We start from the raw sequence: 22,664 nt of genomic DNA on the forward strand, positions 1-22,664 counted from the left end.
ATGTGTTGTTATAACCTGTCCTCAAAATAGTCGAGTAGAGTAAATCCTCTTTTATCTACAATAGTCATTCATCAATTTTAAAACATTTCCTTCTGATACCTCTTAGGTAACACTTTGCCTGAGAAAAACAGATCTTGCTTCATCCCAGGCAACAAACACACATTCCTCCCTAACATGGCCTTAAGCACTGCTGTCTGACATCTGCCTCCAGTAATAAACAACTCAGCCTCACTGGTGTTGCGTGCAGAGGGTGAAAATGAAACCTCTAGAATTTTTTTAAAAAATAAATAAATAATATACATTCCACCTCCCAACACTGCCAATCCCTCAGCATCACCAAACCCTTCTCATTCTGCCAAATTTAACCCTCAATTTTACATACAACCAGCTCCTTAATAAATCATTAATAAATAAATAAACAAACATAATCCCTATCTCTTCTTCTCTGTCTGAAAGCCTCAGAAGCCGTCAAGATGGTATACATCGTGGTCCATCCTGACACTTTCACTGTTCTTATTTTCAATTTCAAGCTTCGAGAGCGGGTGGGCGGGCTGTTGTAATCTCAACAAAATCCATATCTCCTCTCCACACACCCTGTCCCCGCAAACCAATACATCTTCCTGCAGCCCATCCTGCCGATCTTCAGTTTCATTACACCCAACTCCACAGTTTATTCTCTTCCGAATGCTTAACAGACAGTCAATCCAGCTGTTACCAATCTTTTCTTCTTTACTATTTCTATTTCATAATACGAAGTTCCAAGGGGTGGTCAAAATCCCTCAATGTTATTACTCTCCATCTTCTTTCAGGGAAAGTCCTTACTTATAAAAGAAATCCATCGCAAAGAGGTATGCGTAAAGTCCACTCTTCCCGAAAACTTTACATTCCATTGCTTTAGGGAAGGGTAGATAACGCAGATCCCCACACACCCCAAAACTTAAAATATTGCCTCCCCTCCTTCCACCGCTCAACCAAAGCAGAAATTAGCGTCTTTCATTATTTCAAAACCTTTCCAAGCAGATGGTTTTCTCCTGCAGCATAAATCAGGATCTTTTCAAGGGGGTGCCTCTTCGCTTGCCAATTGTTTCTGAATTCAAAGGTATTCCGCAGCTCACCACGGTAGCTTGCTGGGAGCTGTCCTTTGACAGAGCCATTGTACCCAGTGCCCTCGCCTTTTCGTCTGGGAGACAGGGATTTCCACCCCTGCTCACAGACCAAAAAAAGGCATTCACGGATGACCGTGGGTCGTGCCCTTTCAATACGCTTGAAAATTTCGGAGAGGTATGCCCCTTACCCCCCTTAATCTCCATCTGGGACCCCTCCTGAGTGCTGGATCGCCCAAGGGGGCGACTTGCTGGGTTTGCTGCAAAACAGGAAGTCTCTCCAGGGGGTTTTGGGGAGGGAGAATGGTAGAAGAAGAAGAAGAAGAAGAAGAAGAAGAAGAAGAAGAAGAAGAAGGAGGAGGAGGAGGAGGAGGAGGAGGAGGAGGAGGAGGAGGAGGAGGAGAAGAGGCGGCGGCAGAGGAGGAGGAGGCGGCGGAGGAGGAGGAGTTTGGATTTGATATCCCGCTTTATCACTACCCGAAGGAGTCTCAAAGCGGCTAACATTCTCCTTTCCCTTCCTCCCCCACAACAAACACTCTGTGAGGTGAGTGGGGCTGAGAGACTTCAGAGAAGTGTGACTAGCCCAAGGTCACCAGATTATGAGTCCACTGCTCTTAACCACTACACCACACTGCCACAGCCCCTCTCCCAGTGCTGGAGATGAGTTTTGTCTCAGTTTCCAAAATTTGCCAGAGAATTCACCCCCACATTAAATTTTGGTTCAGTACTAGCAAAAACTATGGCTTGTCAATTCTGATAACACATAAGACACTTCAAATCATGGCTTCTGATTCTGGTTTGCCAGCTGATTGTAAGCTATATTGTTTGTCAATGTACACCAGTGGTTCCCAAACTTTTTTTGGCCATGCCCCACCTAAGCACTCCTAAAATCCTGAAGCCTCCCCCCCAACATATAATTCTTATTATTCAAAAAGTGAACTCCTATTCACGTGGAGGAAGCCTAAAAGGCCATTCACTGTAAATAACTCATTCTCAAATTGCTGCCCTTAAAAATCAAATTGCCACCCTATGGGCTGTGTGCCCCACGTTGGGAACCACAGATGCAGACATAATGGCAAACTACTACTAAACTTCCTGCTAAACTGTTGAAATCTGTTTGGTTAATGCAAATAAAGCAAACACTTAAATTAAAATCAGAGTCTATGTGATCAAGATAAGCTACCCATCATGAAGGGGTCAGCTTTTTCATGTCATTCATCATTATGAATAATAATATCAGTTTTGTGAGGCATAATGTCCTGGATAATGTTCCCTCTCTTGAGAATAAATTTCAAAGGAGCAAAAATATTTTATTTATGGTTATGCCATGCATGTCCCTGTCAAATATGCTTTCAAATCAGCATGTTTTTGTATGGCATTTTATATTGCTTTTACACCACACCAAGCTTAAAAAATAAAAAGAACTTTAAGAGATGGTATATCATAAGCTTCTGTGAAGAGGATTAGTGAAGTACATATACAGAGTGATGCTATCCCTAACCAAAGGAGGCTGCAGACAGCATATCCAAAAATGTTTTACAAACTTAATAGCTTAATAGCTATTGCTAGCTTCATGCCATCAGTGACCTAGAATTCCTGAGGTCCTGAATACATGGACACTTCCGAAGTAAATATATTTGTGTTTCATTTTTAATGGTTGACTGGATAAACCACCGGAGCATCAAATTCCATGCATCCTTTACAAAGTTATCTCTGAATCCCAGCTTACTTAACTGTAAATTATGCATTAGTAGTATTGCAAAAACACCAGACACTGAATCTTGCCAACATTTTAAAAGTGGTCTACGGAAGAGGAAAGTGGTGAATCTGTAGCTCTCCAGATGTGGCTGGAATATAAGTCCCACCATTCCCCTCCATCAGATGCACCAGCTTCTCCAGAAGATTGAGGGGGCCCAACATGATGTTGCGTGACATCCTGACATTAAGGGGGCCCAGCCCCTCAAAAAATGTTTTTTTTTGGGGGGGGGACTGCACAATCTGCATTATATGTCTAACTTACTGACCAAAAAAGGTCAGTTGTAGCCTTACGATGCTAAAAAGATATGTTCAAGACCCTCTCTCAGCAAAACATTGCCTTAGCGTTCCATATTAAATGATATGACATTCCTCACAAAGCAACAGTGTGTAGCATTTTTATCATCTTGTCATCTAAACCTGCTTGGAGAACCTATCATAGATTGGGTCCAATATTATCACAGTTCCAGTGAACCTGCCCCCAAAACAGCTGCATGTTTCAGACGAAAAACATCCCTGCAGAACAACCAGGGAGAGACTGCCATTCATTTCTACCTATATTTATTTTCATTCAGTATTATGCAGGTCATTAAGCATTGGAAGGAATTACTGTATGCCATACTAATGAGCTCTAAGTGATTGATGACTGCCTGAAAGAATTCACCAAGGCTCAGGGGGGAAAGTTGGTGGATGTATTCAGCACAGTTTATAGCATTGGTGCTTTGAAAGATAACCCACATATAACCAAAATGTATTGTAAATGAAAAACTAATTGATATTTCATTATGTCTGCAAAGGATAACATATCAAGACAAGATATGTATGAGCCTTTCCCCAAATGTTCACAGCCTCTTCATTCCTCTCCTTGCTTGCGTCATAATAAAAGCAGAAATTATCTCATTAACCATTCACTTCCTCTGAATGAGGAAACTACAATTAGCAGCTTTGGAACAAGCCAGGAAATTAAACCAACCTTATCCTAACACCCCCCCCCCAAATACCATATATCATTAGTGGTACTACTTTGAGTACATATATTAATGAATCAATACTATCCTTGTGTAAATCTAAGGCAAGATTGGAATCTGGAAGTTCTTGGCTCATATTCATTCATATATACTTCACAGCTCACTGTTCACCTGCTTCCAGGTGTATTATTTTCTTCTCTAAAAATTAAATAAAATGAATTAGTATGAATAACAATTCAAGCTCTTACTGGGATATTTTTCTTCTTCCTCTGTAGGTTCTCTCTTTTCTGTTTTTGGCGGTCCTTTTATTTTATATACCAATGAACGTAGCTTGCCAGTCCATGACAGATCTTCCTCTTCTTCCTCTTCTCCCTCTAATGGAATACCTAATGGATAATAAACTCATTTTGAAATGAAGTGGAGTCTGTGTTTTGCCAGAATTCCCATGATATTAAACTGATGACCGAAGCTTAAATAATAACCAAATAACATATCTTAGAGGCCCACCCATGCACACAATTAGATGTGTACAGTCCTTCTGTGACTGCAGCTCTCCACTCATGGTAGACCAGTGAGAAGGGAAGGAGTTACTGCAGCTGGAATCTCTCATACGTAGAGCAACACACACAGTATAAAGTGGGGAGGATATGGTGGGTAACTGGATCAGCTCCTTGATAGACATATCACACTCCTCATGTAAGCTAAAAGTGCTTTTCAACTGTACACATCTGAAATGTAGGCAGGTATTATTGCCATTTTGGGGTGTGTGTGCTCAAGCTGTGAGTAAAAGACTGGTTGATAGGTGAGAAATGAAGATAATGACTGGCTAAAATGTGTTCTGAATATGCATGTTTTGAATATGCTCTGCTTATACAGTGGTACCTCGGGTTACATACGCTTCAGGTTACAGATTCCGCTAACCCAGAAATAGTACCTCAGGTTAAGAACTTTGCTTCAGGATGAGAACAGAAATCATGCTCCAGCGGTGCAGCAGCAATGGGAGGCCCCATTAGCTAAAGTGGTGCTTCAGGTTAAGAATAGTTTCAGGTTAAGAACGGACCTCCGGAACGAATTAAGCATGTAACCAGAGGTACCATTGTATATTTCTAGGCACTACACTGAACGAATGGTTTAATACTATTGACCACCATCAATGCTTAACTTAAAAGAATTTCTGAACTATTTGTGTGTCTTGAAAATACAGTATTTTTCGCTCCATAAGACGCACTCCCCCCCTTAAAATCTAAGGGGAAATGTCTGTGCGTCTTATGGAGTGAATGTGTGGTCCCTGGGGTTGGGCGGGGGATAACCCGGGCTTCCCCTGCCAGCACCGGGAGAAGCGGCGAAGCTGCGCGCAGCCTCACCGCTTCCCCCTGATCTGTTTTGGGTACTGGGGGTGGGGGAAGCCCCAGCATCCCCCACCCCAGCCCCCAAAACAGGTATTTTTTGGGGGGTGGAATTCCCCCCCCAAAAAAGTAGGTGCACCTTATGGTCAGGTGCGCCTTATGGAGCGAAAAATACAGTATGTGTTTTCTTTAATAATTTAAACAGACTTGCGTACTGTGTAATGCTATACAACTCTGAACTTTAACTTCCCATTCCATTCACAGAATGGGTTTTTCTGCCTTCCCTTCCTTCTGCCATAGCCCCGTGACCTCTGAAAATATGCTCCTGGGGGTTGAGGAGTAGAATGGGAGCTGGTACCCTCCCCCCCCATTCTTCTCTTGCTCCATTGCCATATGAACCTGCTGCTTGCAGAAAAACAGACACACTTTTGTAGCAGGAATATTATATTGGAAGACACATTTCATTTGATGGCCTAAAAAGCCACTTTCTCAATTTCAGTTATTCAGCAATATGACGCAAACTCACAGCTAACGTTATTTAAAATACACATAAAGAGCAGGTGAATGGGAAGAAGAGGGCCTCTATATATTTTGTGAACTTCTTACTTTGGGTACAATGTATGTCTGTGCACTTTGCATTAGATTATTTTCCCCATGGGAGTAAATAGCTGGCATTCACTTAAAAGGAAGAAGTAAAGGAGAGAGAATGTTTTCAGATACAAGTTCTTTGAGATCTACTGCTGCCCCAAAAACGTTTTTGAGTGTAAATATTTATGTTTTCCTGTTTTTCTAGAGAACATTTGGGAAGATAAGTCTAATTAGCTTTTATGGTGTCTTTTTTATCTTCGCAGTTTTCAGTTTTAATTAATCAATATCATGTTTGCCAGGAAAAGTCAATAAACCAAAACAAAACTGCAGGAATTAATATTTCACAATAAGCGGAATCTCAGCAATAATATGCTCCACCCAAAATAGGCAATCGCTTACCACAATGGATTAGGAGATCATCGTGAAACTCATATAACTCTTCCTGAATCTCCTCTGGGCAAGGACAATCCTCTCCCAGTTGAAAGTTTAGCAACATATTAATCTGAAATTATAACAATAAACTGAAATATCTTTGAACAACAGTTATAATCATTACACTATGACCACAATAAGCCAACTCATACAATGTCACAAAGAGCATACAAAAGAGGGAAATCGGCACTGTCTGTTGGCAAACATACATACTTTAATAAATTCAACCATTGTATTGCTTTCTCGATTGTCTTCCGGTACCTCTTTTATTTTCCTTATGTTCCTGTTTATTTAGATTATGTCTGTAGCTTGCTTACATTCATTTTTTCTTGATTCTATACTTTTAATATCTAGTACAGTCATACCTTGGGTTTCAGAGGCTTCAGGATGTGTTTTTTTGAGTTACGGACCCGCCGAAACCCGGAAGTACCGGAACGGGTTACTTTCAGGTTTCGGCGGTTGCACATGTGCAGAAGCGCTAAATCGCGCTTTGTGCATGCACAGAAGCACCGAATCACAACCCGCGCATGCACAGACGTGCCACTGCGGGTTGCGAACGTGCAACCTGCACGGATCATGTTTGCAACCCGAGCGTCCACTGTATTTATTTATTAATTTATTTATTTAGATACATAATATATAATAAATGGCATTAATATTATTCCAATAACTCTGGAGGGAAGAAGTTCTAAGAGTCAACAAGAGTGCCTGAAAAATATAGTCCAACGCCTTCCTAGATTTCTGACAGTCTCATTGCATCCCTTCGAATTTCTTTGAAAGGCTCATCCTTGATCAAATGCTGGGGGGGGGGGGGGATTACCCTCTTTTCAAAAATGCTACAGCCTGCAGTGATCAAGTACAAGCAACTAACTCAAATACTGAATACTTTAAAGATATGCAGGTATTGCTATTCTCGGGGGCGGGGCGGGGGGGGGTGTATACAACTGGACATAGCAGAGCTCTTAGCAGTGTAACAGGACTTGAGTTGATCTTTCGCAATTCCCCCTTCCACCCATCACGGTGCCATCCATGACTAATGCTGTTTTGAGGGGTCCTCACTGTGGGTTAAACCACAGAGTCTAGGACTTGCCGATCAGAAGGTCAGTGGTTCGAATCCCCACAACGGGGTAAGCTCCCATTGCTCGGTCCCTGCTCCTGCCAACCTAGCAGTTTGAAAGCACGTCAAAGTGCAAGTAAGCAAATAGGTTACCTTCCGACGGGAAGGTAAACGGCGTTTCTGTGCGCTGCTCTGGTTTGCCAGAAGCGGCTTAGTCATGCTGGCCACATGACCCGGAAATTGTACGCCGGCTCCCTCGGCCAATAAAGCGAGATGAGCACCGCAACCCCAGAGTCGGTCAGGACTGGACCTAATGGTCAGGGGTCCCTTTGCCTTTACCTAACTCTATGAAGCAGTTTTGAAAGGGTCTGCAGACAGAAGGGCAGATATCCAAAGACTGCTTTGATCCCTGTTCTGCTGCTTTTTACTGGACACTGTATTTTAAGATTTCTGAAAGCTTTACTCCATTTCATCATCATACTGTACTAGAAAGGAAAAATGGAAGAAAGGAAGGAAGGAAGAAAATCTACCTGCTCTTGAGGAGGAGAGCGAAATTCCTTTGTCTTCTTAGCTGTTAAAGCAGCAGACATATTCAAGGCTTGCATGAGTTCATTATATCTATATTTCTGATTGTACTGCAACTTTGAGACGTAAGTATCTGCGAATGATACAATGGCTTCCACTCTGTGTTTCAGCTCACAGTCGCAGAAATAATTTAATAGCTCACACATCTAGCATAAAATAAGAGATGCATTATGTGGCCAAGTTATGGAACGGCACAAATAAATTCATGTGAAAGAACAACAGCATAGTTTGCCACATTACTGTCAGTGGATACTCAGTTTTGTGGTTAATGAGAAGGAGCGTGGGTTGTTGGATCCAAAGAGGCCCTTTTATATGTGCAAGGAGGTCTTCCACTCTAAGAGGCTAATGCTAGAGTGCTGTGTGAGAAAAGAGCAAATAAATCCACAATGTTTATGTGCTTTTACAAGAGCTCATGCAACCTTTTGCAGAAGCACAAAAACTTCCATAGAACTTAGCTATTATAACACCAGGAGATTAGATCAGAATACTCCTCCCATTGAATTTATGGTTTCATTTATGGTCTAGTAATTTTAATGAATTACATGGTTTATATTTGTACTGAGCTATATGTAAACTGCCCTAGGACCAGATGGTAAAAAGTGAGTGAAAGTACATTTAAACAAACAAGACAACCAACTATTGTGCAAGCTCTTACACAAGCTTTTGCAGAACTGCACTAAAAGCTACTTTCCATCTGCTTATACTTCTTTTATCCAACCCAATGCCTATTATTTGCTTATTAACTTATGTGTGATAATTAAAAGTGAGGGGACAAATCACCACAGGTATATAATATGATTAAACCAGTGTGTTCCCCAGTGGTGCATCTTCAATGTACAAACATACATAATTTATATCAAAAGTGACAGGGTTGTATCCATTGTTGCACAAGCAAAATTTCACTCACACACTGAGGCTTCCCTGTCTCTTCCTCCCTTGCACACTCCCAAAATCTCCTCCTGAGGATCTTCCAATCCTCAGGAGAAGATTTTGAGGGTATATGGTGCTACAGGCAGCGGAAGAGGGGAAGTTCCATTGTGTATGAAATTTTGTTGCTCAAAAATAACTGCAGCACTGAATATAACCCATAGTATTTTACCAGTTTTGCCTTTTGTGGAACAGTAGCATAGAAAGATGAAAATTAGTTGTGTCTGGTCAAACTAAGACCAATAAAGAATTAGCAAAAAAAATGTCTCAAGAATACTGCTGTTCAGGCTCTTTGCTCAGATTACTGGAAAACATTTTACAATTTATTTCAACAGTATTTCAACACTTCTGCATTTACTTTAAGGTTGTCACCTGGAGTTTAACAGATTCAGGCAATCTTGTTTGCAGCAAGCCTTTTATTGGAGTTTTAGGCTCCCTGATTGCCTTTTCTCCAGCCTCTATAGCTTTTTCTTCTATTTGTGCAACATCCTCTTTCTCTGCTTTTTCCATTACTTCTTCTTTGGTTTCACCAAACACACATGGATCAATGAGGAGTAAAATCTGTTTGACATCATGATCATCAAAGACTCCCATGATGAGCAATGTTCCTATAAGTTTCAGAACAGGAACAAACTGGAACTCAACTTTCCCCCCAACAGGGTCTCGTATGTGTGTTCCACTGCAGTAGACTGCTTCTGTTAGCATGCTTATAGCTCTTGACTTAAGCATCTCAAGTGGTATCTCTGGACTAGGTTTCTGATGATCCTCATGAGACAAAACAAAACAAGGGGTAGAGAATTTGAAACCTGGTTTCAAGCAGGTGCTAAGCCCAACTCCAGGCAAACCATGTCTCTTTGATTCATCTGGAAATAATTTGATTTTTCTAGTTTCATCTGTGATTGGAATTATAAATTCATTGTTCATCATGAGTTTAGCTTCCTTGGAGTATTCTAAATGAATGCTGATAAGTAAGTCATAGAATCCAGAACGCAAGAGTCCAGGTAAATATCGATTATCTATTGTATAAAATAACTGAGAAACATCCACATGGCTGCAAAGTATATGAGCTACTCTGTTATTACCCAATGCACAAACAGAACTATACAGTTTTAAAGTGTGGTAGTGGAACCTCATCAGGTCCTCTTGTTCACATAGCTCTAAAATATCAATACACCTGCAATGGAAACAAAACAGAAACATTTCAAATTAGCTTTCATTCATTAAGTACATTTTATTAGGTACTTCATAAGAACTGCAAAAAAGATAAAGGCCTGGGAGCATAACTCACTTCTGCTTCAGCTATGTGTATTTCAACTTCGGAAAAAAACACACACATTGAAAATGTCCAACTTACAGACCACGATTTTATAAAATATGCAATATTTACCAACATTTTAAACAATATTAAATGAACAAGGAAGGCACACTGGAAGAGAACCGTGATTTACTTTCCAGCAGTGGGAGAGCTGAGGAGCAGAGCTCACTCTGTTGACTCTGCTTTGACAGGCCAGCCCCTTCAGGCTTCATCTCCCTCAACTGCCATTCCATCAGATTGCCTCAGTGGGAGAGATAGGAAGCAGGGCTCGTTTCACCAGCTTTGCTGGAGGCCTCTGAACTGTGCCCGTTAGCCAATATGGGAACGACTGCTTAGAAACTGATACATTAATTTTGATTTTCCTCTTCCTGCCCCTTTCCCCATTTGTGTGTGTGTCTATATGTTTCTTTTTGGATTGTAAGCCTGCAGGAACTGAGTGTCTTGCTTTGATTTCATGTAAGAGGTTCTGGGAGGCATTTTGGCTGAAGAACAGGATACAAATACTATAAATAGACAAGGAAGTAAATAATAGAATCTTAGAGTTGGAAGGGACCCCGAGAGTCATCTAGTGCAACCCCCTGTAATGCAGGAATCTCAGCTAAAGCATCCATAGCAAATGGCCATCCAACCTCTGCTTAAAAACCTCCAAGGAGGGAGAGTCCACCACCTCTCATGGGAGTCTGTTCCACTGCTGAACAGCTCTTACTAAAAGTTTTCCAAATATTTAGTTGGAATGTCCTTTCTTGCAACTTGAAGCCGTTGGTTCAAGTCCTACACCCCAGAGCAGGAGAAAACAAGCATGCTCCCTCCTCCATGTGACAGCCCTTTAGATACTTGAAGATGGCTATCATATCTCCTCTCAGGCTCCTCTTCCCCAGGCTAAACATACCCAGCTCCTTCAAGCGCTCCTCCATAAGGCTTAGTTTCCAGACCTTTGGTTGCCCTCCTCTGCACACGTTCCAGCTTGTCAACATCTTTCTTAAACTGTGGTGCCCAGAATTGGACACAGTATTCCAAGTGTGGTCTGACTAAGGCAGAATAGAGTGGTACTATTACTTCCCTTGATCTAGACACTATACTTCTGTTGATGCAGCCTAGAATAGCATTAGCCTTTTTTTGCTGCTGCAACACACTGTTGACTCATGTTAAGCTTGCGGTCCACCAAGACCCCCTAGATCCTTTTCACATGTACTGCTAGTAGTCCCCCATCATATATTTTTTGCATCTGGTTCTTCCTGCCTAAGTGCAGAACCTTACATTTGTCTCTTTTGAAATTAATTTTGTTAGCTTGCACCCAGTTCTCCAATCTGTTAAGGTCATTTTGAATACTGATTCCATCTTCTGTGGCATTAGCTACCCCTCCCAGTTTGGTGTTACCTGAAAACTTAATGAGCAGCCCCTCAATTCCTTCTACCAAGTCATTTATAAAGACGTTAAACAACAATGGGCTTAGGACAGACCCTTGTGGCACCCAACTTGTCACTTTTCCAGGGTGATGAGGAACCATTGATGAGTACTCTTTGGGTTCACTCAGTCAACCAGCTACAAATCCACCTAACAGTTACCTCGTTCAACCCACATTTTACCAGCTTCCTTGTGACAATATCATGGGGGAATTACTCAAATCAAAAGCCTTACTCAAATCAAAATACACTATGTCTACAGCATTTCCCTAATCTACCAAGTTTGTAATTCCATCCCAAAATAAAAATCAGATTGGTCTGGCATGACTTATTTTTGAGAAACCCGTGCTGGGTCTTAGTAATCACAGCATCCTTTTCTAGATGCTCACAGACCGACTGTTGAATTATCTGTTTCAGTAGTGCCTACCAGGTCATATTTGCCACCCTGCATTAAAAGCTCCAGTTCATCTTGTTTGTTTCCCATACACTGCATTAGTGTAAAGACAACTTAATTAGGGAGCAGAACCCAAATAATGGGTTGGATCTAGAATTAGGAAGCATTTCTATTGCAAGATCCACAATGGATGAGTGGGTAGATCTCTGGCTACGCTGGGATGTTCCTAGAGAAGCCAGGCTATGCCACCTTCAATCTCTCATCCATGGATCAGATGGAGATACACCAGAGTATCTCTGGCATCCTGTCTCAGCCAGGCTCCAACTGGCTGAGCCGAGCATGAAGGATCTTAAGGTGGTGTAAGCCATGAGAAAGCGATGCTCCAGGGGCATGAGGGGTAGTGGGACTAGAGAGAGAGAACGGTTCATCTTGGTCACGTGACTATGTGACCTGGCAACCCAGAGTAAGTTAAGCAGGCAAAAAGGGTGGTGCAACTGAAACACTATTTTAAAGGCTTGCTTTTCCTTGACCAGGTTTAGGCCCGCTTAGCCAGCAGTAGTCCCATTGCTGAATAGAGTTTGGATCTAGAGTAAATTTACACTGGCTTTACTTTTATACTTGCTTTACATCAGTTGCTTGTGTATAGGACTGCTTAGATTAGCAGGATCATCACCATCATGTCCAGTATTTTTATAGCTTCACTGGAAAATACTGAAGCAATGTGTTTTAATAAAAGACTTTCTACTTCTTTCCTTCCAGGTTTATTAGAATTGGTCCATGTGCATGGGAAAAGATCAATTTCTCAGGTTATATCTTGCTATAAATCTGTATTTTCCAGAGGGTACATTTTCAGATTTATGATTTAATATTTTTTTTTGTAATCTAATACAGAAGCACAGTACTAAGCTCTGGATATATCGCAAGAATTATGACTGAAATAACCTTTTTTAAAGCTATATAACTTGCACTAAAACCTAAAAGTAATCCTTACAAATATGAAAGTAATATGTGAAGAATCTATGTTGTGCATGCCTTAGGGGCTGCATTAGGCTCTACATTAAAGGATGAAAAATTAAATCCAGAATTATTAATTTTTTTACATTTATGCAGGAGAAGCAAATACTTCCTTTTATATGTAGTGATATTTCCAAATAGCTGGGAAAAGAAGTACCCTTCCACAAGCAAAAAGCCACATGGAAGGGCTGTTCCCCCAAATCCAGATAATTTGTTCTTGTTGCACAGGGTGGATTTAAGCTTCTGACTTGTTGCCATTTGGAGAACCATTTCCCAGAAACTAATAGCGTGAATCCGATGTGGCTAGGAACATGGATTTCCAAACACATTCTGGCACAACTAGTCCAACAAACAGTCCAACTTTTATAAGTTGAATGAGAAATTTAATGATAGGAATTAAAAACTAACATATATCAAATATAACCTACTTGCTCTTAAGGAAGCAAAGTACAGTGGTACCTCGGGTTAAGTACCTAATTCGTCCTGGAGGTCCGTTCTTAACCTGAAACTGTTCTTAACCTGAAGCACCACTTTAGTGCTAATGGGGCCTCCCGCTGCCGCCACGCTGCCAAAGCACAATTTATGTTCTCATCCTGAAGCAAAGTTCTTAACCTGAGGTACTATTTCTGGGTTAGCGGAGTCTGTAACCTGAGGTGTATGTAACCTGAAGCGTATGTAACCCAAGGTACCACTGTATCTTTTAAATGTACCTGCTTTCTTCAGGAATATGAAGAGCCATCATCTGCAAAGGTTCCAGGCACTGGACCACCCACCCATGGCGGTCACTGACTTTCTCAGCTTCTACTTTCAGGAAACTGTTTGGCATTCTGCTCCACACAACAGGTGTGATAGTTTGAACATCCAGCCGAGGAGGGCACTGGGGAATAGGGTTTCTCTCTTCACTTTTAAAGATTGCTGCTGATAAAGGCATAGTGTTCTAAAAAAACAAACAAAAAACCCCCATAAATAGATATTTTTTTAAAAAAAAAACAGAACCTTGAGTTAATTTAACACCACCTCATGGTATACATACTGTATTGAAAGATAGGTAAGTTTACCTAGGAGTCTTTGGTGAAAAAGCTTGTTGAAAGTCCAAGCCAACTGCTTGTTGACACTCTCAAAGAATCTTAACAGACTTATGAGAAGAACCTTGCCTTGCAGAAGCCATGCTGGCTCTGCTTCAGCAAGACTTGTTCTTCTATATGCTTGGTTAGTTTATAATAATTTCCACCAGTTTTCTGGCGAAAGATGTTAAGCTAACTGGCCTGTAATTTCCAGTGTCCGCCCCCTCCTGGATCCCTTTTTAAAAATTTAAAAAAAAAAAAAATTTAAAAAAATGGTGTTACATTGGGCTACTTCCCAATCTTCAGGTATGGTAGCTGATCTTAGGGACAAGTTACATATCTTTTTAGAAGATCAGCAATGTCATGTTTGAGTTCTCTGAGAACTCTCGGGTGGATGCCATCTGGAACAGGCAATTTGTCCATTGTCTATTATCTTCCAATGTCAGTCAAACAGGATGATCATTAGCAGCTATACTTGAAATGCAAAAACAAGACAGAATTGTGATAGTCTTCCCTTCCCTGTTGTATCTAGTATCTGAACTTGTAAGCAGACATGCAGCTCTCTTTAGGTATGCTATCTAATATATGCCCATATATTTCTATTTTATTTTTTACATTTTTGAGGAAACAACGCTTTTTTATACTTCAGGAATCATTTCACTAATAGTTCCAGGGAATGGGAGAGAGAAAAGTGAAATTCTACTAATCGTGTTAACGAAATCATACAGTTGGCATTACAGAATTTACTTTAAAGTCCATAATATCCATTGATAATAATTTTATTAAAAATACCTTTAATTTACCCAGTTCAAACTGTACAAGGTTTGTGCTCGTAGGCTGTAAAAAAGCTGCTGGAAATAATTTTGTGTTTGGTTCAACCTGAAAAATATATTTATTGCAGTTAAAATGCAGCATGAGCCTATTATCAACTTGCAGCAATGATACTGTTGTGCTACATTTACTAAAGTTGCAATTCTTAGTACACACTTACCTAGAAGTAAGTTCCTTTAATTCAATGGGACTTAATTCAGAGAAAGCATATCAAGAGTCATGCTGTGAAAAAAGGCAGCACAACTAGACAAGCAAACCAATGCTCTTATAAAGGGATGCAATTACTGAAAAGAACAAACTGGAACAGGAAGAAATGTTTCGTTTTGGGGGTTACATTGCTCATGTTAAACTGAGCTCCAAAGCAAAACGTAGGAAAATGAACTTGCTCACACATACTCATTCACAGAGAGATAAGAGTAAACACCCTATATTTCTAAGGCGTAAACCAGGGGTAGTCAACCTTTTTATACCTACCGCCCACTAATGCATCTTTCTTGATGGTAAAATTTCCTTACCTCCCACCAGTGCTCGATGGAAGGAGCACTTGTGCCACAGAACCACCTACCGCCCACCTAGAATCCTGAAAGGCCCACTAGTAGGCGGTAGGGACCAGGTTGACAACCCCTGGCATAAGCAAACCTAGATTCATTTATATAATTGCACACATCTGCCTGCAAAATTGGGTACCCACCCAACACAGAGACATAGGTTTCTTCCTACTGGGGAAATAGGAGGTTCAGAGAAGTGGTTTCAGTTGAGAAAACACCACAGAGACAAGAGTTAAACCACCTTCCCATATACTAAGATACTGAAATCCCTCCTTCTATACCTTCATATCCCATTTTTAAAAAAACTGTGGTGGATCCAATAGCAGATCTATAATCTCATCTCACTTTGTCCAAGAGCCCTGACTGCAACGTCCTGCTCTACTGCAATGTACGGCACAGGGAACAGGGGTACTAAGGAAGCATGTGGTGAATGCTTCAGTATACAGTACACTGAAAACTCCAGAATATTTTATGATGATGATGATGATGATGATGATGATGATGATGATGATGATAACAACAACAACAACAACAACACTGCCCATGGGCACTGCCACTCTGGGCGGCTTCCAAAAAAAATATTAAAATATTAAAAATATTAAAATACTGTGATACATCAAACATTAAAAGCTTCCCTTAACAGGGCTGCCTTCAGATGTCTTCTAAAAGTCTGGTAGTTGTTGTTCTCTCTGACATCTGGTGGGAGGGCGTTCCACAGGGAAGGTGCCACTGCCGAGAAGGCCCTCTGCCTGGTTCCCTGTAACTTGGCTTCTCGCAGTGAGGGAACCGCCAGAAGGCCCTCGGTGCTGGACCTCAGTGTCCGGGTAGAACAACGGGGGTGGAGACGCTCCTTCAGGTATACTGGACCGAGGCCGTTTAGGGCTTTAAAGGTCAACACCAACACTTTGAATTGTGCTTGGAAACGTACTGGGAGCCAATGTAGGTCTTTCAAGACCGGTGTTATGTGGTCTCTGCGGCCGCTCCCAGTCACCAGTCTAGCTGCCGCGTTCTGGATTAGTTGTAGTTTCCGGGTCACCTTCAAAGTTAGCCGCACGTAGAGCGCATTGCAGTAATCCAAGCGGGATTACTTGCATTGCATGTTATAGAACATTGACAAGCAGCTTAAACTTCCTTTTAAATTTTGTATACTGTACATACCGCACACTGCAGCAAGTTTTTTTAATATATATTTCTATTTCTCCTGCTTGCAAATATTTCAAAGCAGCTACTAGCAGCAATGAAATTAAGCAAAACAAATGTAGCAGATAAAAATAATTAACAATGAACTAGTGAGTAAAATGCTTCAAAATATTGAACCATTTCAAAGGTGGACCAAATATTTTTAAAAATAATAATAATAATAATAAAATGCCATTAAAACACCAAAGAGAATCACCTAGTGCCTAAAAAACAGTAATATTGGCACGTAGTGAATAGGCTACAGCAGGAGTTCCACAATTTGTGCACTTATGCTGAAAAGGCCTACCCTCTGATAGCTTTTGCCTAACCTCAGAAAGCAACCAGAATATGGCCTCCGACAAATATATCTAGCAATGGGGAGGAAGAGGGCATTCCTAGTCAAGCTGCTAAAGGTTTTTTAAAAGACCAAAGAACAACAGCCTCAATTAAACCGAGAAACAAGCTGCTAGCTAATGAAATTATTTTAATACTGGCACAATATGCTCAACTACCAATGCTTTTTTCCTGGGTTCACTCAAGGGAACACAGTACTGGCACCTTTTCCGCCCAAATGTTAAAAGTGTGGCACTTACTATAACAACTACACGGTGAGTACAGGCACCATTTTTTTTCTATTAAAAAGCACTGCTCATGACACTGGACCACTGTTAGCAGCTTGAACAATGTACTGTATTTTAATCAGCCAAGAAGGGCAAGGGTCCAGATGGCATGTGTTTGCTGCATTCCTGCGAGCACCTTGTCCATGTCATCAAGCCATATCAACTGAAACTGATCCCAAAGAACAGCACTGTACACCTCAGACGGATTTGCACTCTAAGCAGCGTCATCTTAACAGAGATGAGTGATTTTATCTTCAAAACGCCCTGTAAAAAGAGTCACAGTGGGGCCCTAAGGGGTTGTGAGGAAGACAGTTCTTCACGGCCCACACTGCCACACAATAGGCAAAATTATGTACTCTAATGTAATAATATAATAATAATAATAATTTATTATTTGTACCCCGCCCATCTGGCTGGGTTTCCCCAGCCACTCTGGGCGGCTTCCAACAAAGATGAAAAATACACTAAAATGTCACATATTAAAAACTTCCCTGAACAGGGCTGCCTTCAGATGTCTTCTGAATGTCAGGTAGTTGTTTATCGCTTTGACATCTGATGGGAGGGCGTTCCACAGGGCGGGCGCCACTACCAAGAAGGCCCTCTGCCTGGTTCCCTGTAACTTGGCCTCTCGCAGTGAGGGAACCGCCAGAAGGCCCTCGGAGCTGGACCTCAGTGTCCGGGCAGAACGATGGGGGAGGAGACGCTCCTTCAGATATACTGGACCGAGGCCGTTTAGGGCTTTAAAGGTCAGCACCAACACTTTGAATTGTGCTCGGAAATGTACTGGGAGCCAATGTAGGTCTTTCAAGACCGGTGTTATGTGGTCTCTGCGGCCGCTCCCAGTCACCAGTCTAGCTGCCGCGTTCTGGATTAGTTGTAGTTTCCGGGTCACCTTCAAAGTTAGCCGCACGTAGAGCGCATTGCAGTAATCCAAGCGGGATTACTTGCATTGCATGTTATAGAACATTGACAAGCAGCTTAAACTTCCTTTTAAATTTTGTATACTGTACATACCGCACACTGCAGCAAGTTTTTTTAATATATATTTCTATTTCTCCTGCTTGCAAATATTTCAAAGCAGCTACTAGCAGCAATGAAATTAAGCAAAACAAATGTAGCAGATAAAAATAATTAACAATGAACTAGTGAGTAAAATGCTTCAAAATATTGAACCATTTCAAAGGTGGACCAAATATTTTTAAAAATAATAATAATAATAATAAAATGCCATTAAAACACCAAAGAGAATCACCTAGTGCCTAAAAAACAGTAATATTGGCACGTAGTGAATAGGCTACAGCAGGAGTTCCACAATTTGTGCACTTATGCTGAAAAGGCCTACCCTCTGATAGCTTTTGCCTAACCTCAGAAAGCAACCAGAATATGGCCTCCGACAAATATATCTAGCAATGGGGAGGAAGAGGGCATTCCTAGTCAAGCTGCTAAAGGTTTTTTAAAAGACCAAAGAACAACAGCCTCAATTAAACCGAGAAACAAGCTGCTAGCTAATGAAATTATTTTAATACTGGCACAATATGCTCAACTACCAATGCTTTTTTCCTGGGTTCACTCAAGGGAACACAGTACTGGCACCTTTTCCGCCCAAATGTTAAAAGTGTGGCACTTACTATAACAACTACACGGTGAGTACAGGCACCATTTTTTTTCTATTAAAAAGCACTGCTCATGACACTGGACCACTGTTAGCAGCTTGAACAATGTACTGTATTTTAATCAGCCAAGAAGGGCAAGGGTCCAGATGGCATGTGTTTGCTGCATTCCTGCGAGCACCTTGTCCATGTCATCAAGCCATATCAACTGAAACTGATCCCAAAGAACAGCACTGTACACCTCAGACGGATTTGCACTCTAAGCAGCGTCATCTTAACAGAGATGAGTGATTTTATCTTCAAAACGCCCTGTAAAAAGAGTCACAGTGGGGCCCTAAGGGGTTGTGAGGAAGACAGTTCTTCACGGCCCACACTGCCACACAATAGGCAAAATTATGTACTCTAATGTAATAATATAATAATAATAATAATTTATTATTTGTACCCCGCCCATCTGGCTGGGTTTCCCCAGCCACTCTGGGCGGCTTCCAACAAAGATGAAAAATACACTAAAATGTCACATATTAAAAACTTCCCTGAACAGGGCTGCCTTCAGATGTCTTCTGAATGTCAGGTAGTTGTTTATCGCTTTGACATCTGATGGGAGGGCGTTCCACAGGGCGGGCGCCACTACCAAGAAGGCCCTCTGCCTGGTTCCCTGTAACTTGGCCTCTCGCAGTGAGGGAACCGCCAGAAGGCCCTCGGAGCTGGACCTCAGTGTCCGGGCAGAACGATGGGGGAGGAGACGCTCCTTCAGATATACTGGACCGAGGCCGTTTAGGGCTTTAAAGGTCAGCACCAACACTTTGAATTGTGCTCGGAAATGTACTGGGAGCCAATGTAGGTCTTTCAAGACCGGTGTTATATGGTCTCGGCGGCCGCTCCAAGTCACCAGTCTAGCTGCCGCATTCTGGATTAGTTGTAGTTTCCGGGTCACCTTCAAAGGTAGCCCCACGTAGAGCGCATTGCAGTAGTCCAAGCGGGAGATAACCAGAGCATGTACCACTCTGGCGAGACAGTCTGCAGGCAGATAGGGTCTCAGCCTACGTACCAGATGGAGCTGGTAAACAGCTGCCCTGGACACAGATTTGACCTGTGCCTCCATGGACAGCTGTGAGTCCAAAATGACTCCCAGGCTGCGCACCTGGTTCTTCAGGGGCACAGTTACCCCATTCAGGACCAGGGAATCCTCCACACCTGCCCGCCTCCTGTCCCCCAAAAACAGTACTTCTGTCTTGTCAGGATTCAACCTCAATCTGTTAGCCGCCATCCATCCTCCAACCGCCTCCAGACACTCACACAGGACCTTCACCGCCTTCACTGGCTCTGATTTAAAAGAGAGGTAGAGCTGGGTATCATCCGCATACTGATGAACACCCAGCCCAAACCTCCTGATGATCTCTTCCAGTGGCTGCATGTAAATGTTGAAAAGCATGGGGGAGAGGACAGAACCCTGAGGGCACACCACAAGTGAGAGCCCAGGGGTCTGAACACTCATCCTCCACCACCACTTTCTGAACACATAGAATCATAGAATCATAGAGTTGGAAGAGACCACAAGGGTCATCGAGTCCAACCCCCTGCCAAGCAGGAAACACCATCAGAGCACTCCTGACATATGGTTGTCAAGCCTCTGCTTAAAGACCTCCAAAGAAGGAGACTCCACCACACTCCTTGGCAGCAAATTCCACTGTCGAACAGCTCTTACTGTCAGGAAGTTCTTCCTAATGTTAAGGTGGAATCTTCTTTCTTGTGGTTTGGAACCATTGCTCCATGTCCGCTTCTCTGGAGCAGCAGAAAACAACCTTTCTCCCTCCTCTATGTGACATCCTTTTATATATTTGAACATGGCTATCATATCACCCCTTAACCTCCTCTTCTCCAGGCTAAACATGCCCAGCTCCCTTAGCCGTTCCTCATAAGGCATCGTTTCCAGGCCTTTGACCATTTTGGTTGCCCTCCTCTGGACACGTTCCAGTTTGTCAGTGTCCTTCTTGAACTGTGGTGCCCAGAACTGGACACAGTACTCCAGGTGAGGTCTGACCAGAGCAGAATACAGTGGCACTATTACTTCCCTTGCTCTAGATGCTATACTCCTATTGATGCAGCCCAGAATTGCATTGGCTTTTTTAGCTGCCGCGTCAACACGGCCCAGGAGGAAGGAGCGGAACCACTGTATGACAGTGCCCCCAGCTCCCAGCCCCTCAAGACGGTCCAGAAGGATGTTATGGTCGATGGTATCAAATGCCGCTGAGAGATCCAGCAGAACTAGGAAACAGCTCTCACCTTTGTCCCTAGCCCGCCGGAGATCATCAACCAGTGTGACCAAGGCAGTTTCAGTCCCATGATGAGGCCTGAATCCTGACTGGAAGGGATCCAAATGGTCCGCTTCTTCCAGGCGTGCCTGGAGTTGTTCAGCAACCACACTCTCAATCACCTTGCCCAAGAATGGAAGATTTGAGACTGGGCAATAATTGGCCATCGTGGCCGCATCTAAAGATGGTTTTTTAAGAAGCGGTTTAATAACCGCCTCTTTCAGCGGGTCTGGGAAGGCTCCCTCACGGAGGGAAGCATTCACCACCCCACGAAGCCCATAGCCCAGCCCTTCCGGGCTAGCTTTTATAAGCCAGGATGGACAAGGATCCAGGAGACAGGTGGTTGGCTTCACTCGTCCAAGCAGCCTGTCCACATCCTTGGAGGTAACAGATTGGAATTGATCCCACACAACTTGACTAGACAGGACTCTAGCACTCTCCCATGGTGGAGTCTACTTCTTCCCAAATCTGAGCGATTTTATCTGCAAAAAACTTTGCAAAATCATTGCAGGAGATCATGTGGCCCGTACTGGGCCCCGATGTCGCAGGTGGTTCCGCTAAATTGTGAACCACCTGAAAAAGTCTCCTGCTGCTGTTTTCTGCAGATGCAATAGAGGCGGCGAAGAAAGTCTTCTTTGCCGTCGCTATCGCCACTTGGTAGGCTCGACGTTGAGCTCTAACCTGTGTCCGATCAGATTCGGAATGAGTTATCCGCCACCGGCGCTCTAGCTGTCTCAACGATTCTTTCATTGCCCTTAGATCCGTGGAAAACCACGGGGCTGTCCGGGCTCCATGCAATCGGAGAGGGCGCTTCGGAGCCAAACAGTCAATAGCCCTGGTTAACTCCACATTCCAGCGGGCTGCCAGGGAATCGGCTGAAAGGCCATCAACATGGGATAAAGCATCCCCTACCACTCTCTGGAAACCATTTGGATCCATTAAGTGGCGGGGGCGGACCATCTGAATCGGTCCCACCTCCCTGCAGAGGGGATGGGTCGCAGAGAAGTCCAGTTGCACCAGGAAGTGATCTGACCATGGCACTTCTTTCATTTCGCTTTTACTTAGTGTCAGATCACCAACATCCATAGAGGTAAACACCAGGTCCAAGGCATGTCCGCGGCTATGGGTTGGGCCAGACTTATTCAGGGACAGCCCCATGGAGGCCATGCTTTCCACGAAGTCCCGAGCGGCCCCTTGTAAGGTCGTGTCGGCATGGATGTTAAAATCCCCTAGGACAACCAAGCTAGGTGTCCTAGGAGAACATCCGCCACAACCTGAAGCAGCTCGGGCAGGGAATCCTTGGTGCAGCGGGGAGGTCGGTACACCAAAAGGAATCCTGTACTGCCCCTATTGCCCAACTTCCAGAACATGCACTCGGAAAACTGGGTCTTCCCAATAGGACGCCTGGTACAAACTAATGACTTCCTAAAAATCACTGCAACCCCCCCCTCCCCGCCCACATGACCTGGGTTGCTGTGCGTAAGAGAAACCTGGTGGACAAGCGGCGGCAAGGACAGGCCCATCTGCTTCATCCAACCAAATCTCTGTTACACATGCCAGGTCAAGTCCTCCATCCATGATCAAGTCATGGATGGCAGTGGTCTTATGAA

General features: G+C 42.9%; 1 protein-coding gene and 1 long non-coding RNA gene across 2 annotated transcripts in view; one reads left to right on the forward strand and one right to left on the reverse strand.

Moving 5' to 3' along the window:
- The window catches only part of LOC310767021, a 962,895-nt gene that overhangs the window by 609,223 nt on the left and 331,008 nt on the right, over positions 1–22,664 (forward strand). The gene's annotated exons all lie outside the window — the stretch shown is intronic.
- RYR3 (ryanodine receptor 3) overlaps positions 1–22,664 on the reverse strand; it is a 265,223-nt gene that overhangs the window by 115,276 nt on the left and 127,283 nt on the right. Inside the window, exons 33-38 of the mRNA XM_083607824.1 lie at positions 14,744–14,830; positions 13,598–13,824; positions 9,134–9,935; positions 7,780–7,980; positions 6,160–6,262; positions 4,075–4,212 (exon numbers count right to left, since the gene is read on the reverse strand). Of these exons, the coding sequence (XP_083463950.1) occupies positions 4,075–4,212; positions 6,160–6,262; positions 7,780–7,980; positions 9,134–9,935; positions 13,598–13,824; positions 14,744–14,830 (1,558 nt within the window). The remainder of the gene's footprint in view (positions 1–4,074; positions 4,213–6,159; positions 6,263–7,779; positions 7,981–9,133; positions 9,936–13,597; positions 13,825–14,743; positions 14,831–22,664) is intronic.

This window comes from Podarcis filfolensis (genome assembly GCF_964270895.1).
Source record: "Podarcis filfolensis genome assembly, chromosome: 1".
Taxonomy (NCBI): Eukaryota; Metazoa; Chordata; class Lepidosauria; order Squamata; family Lacertidae; genus Podarcis; species Podarcis filfolensis.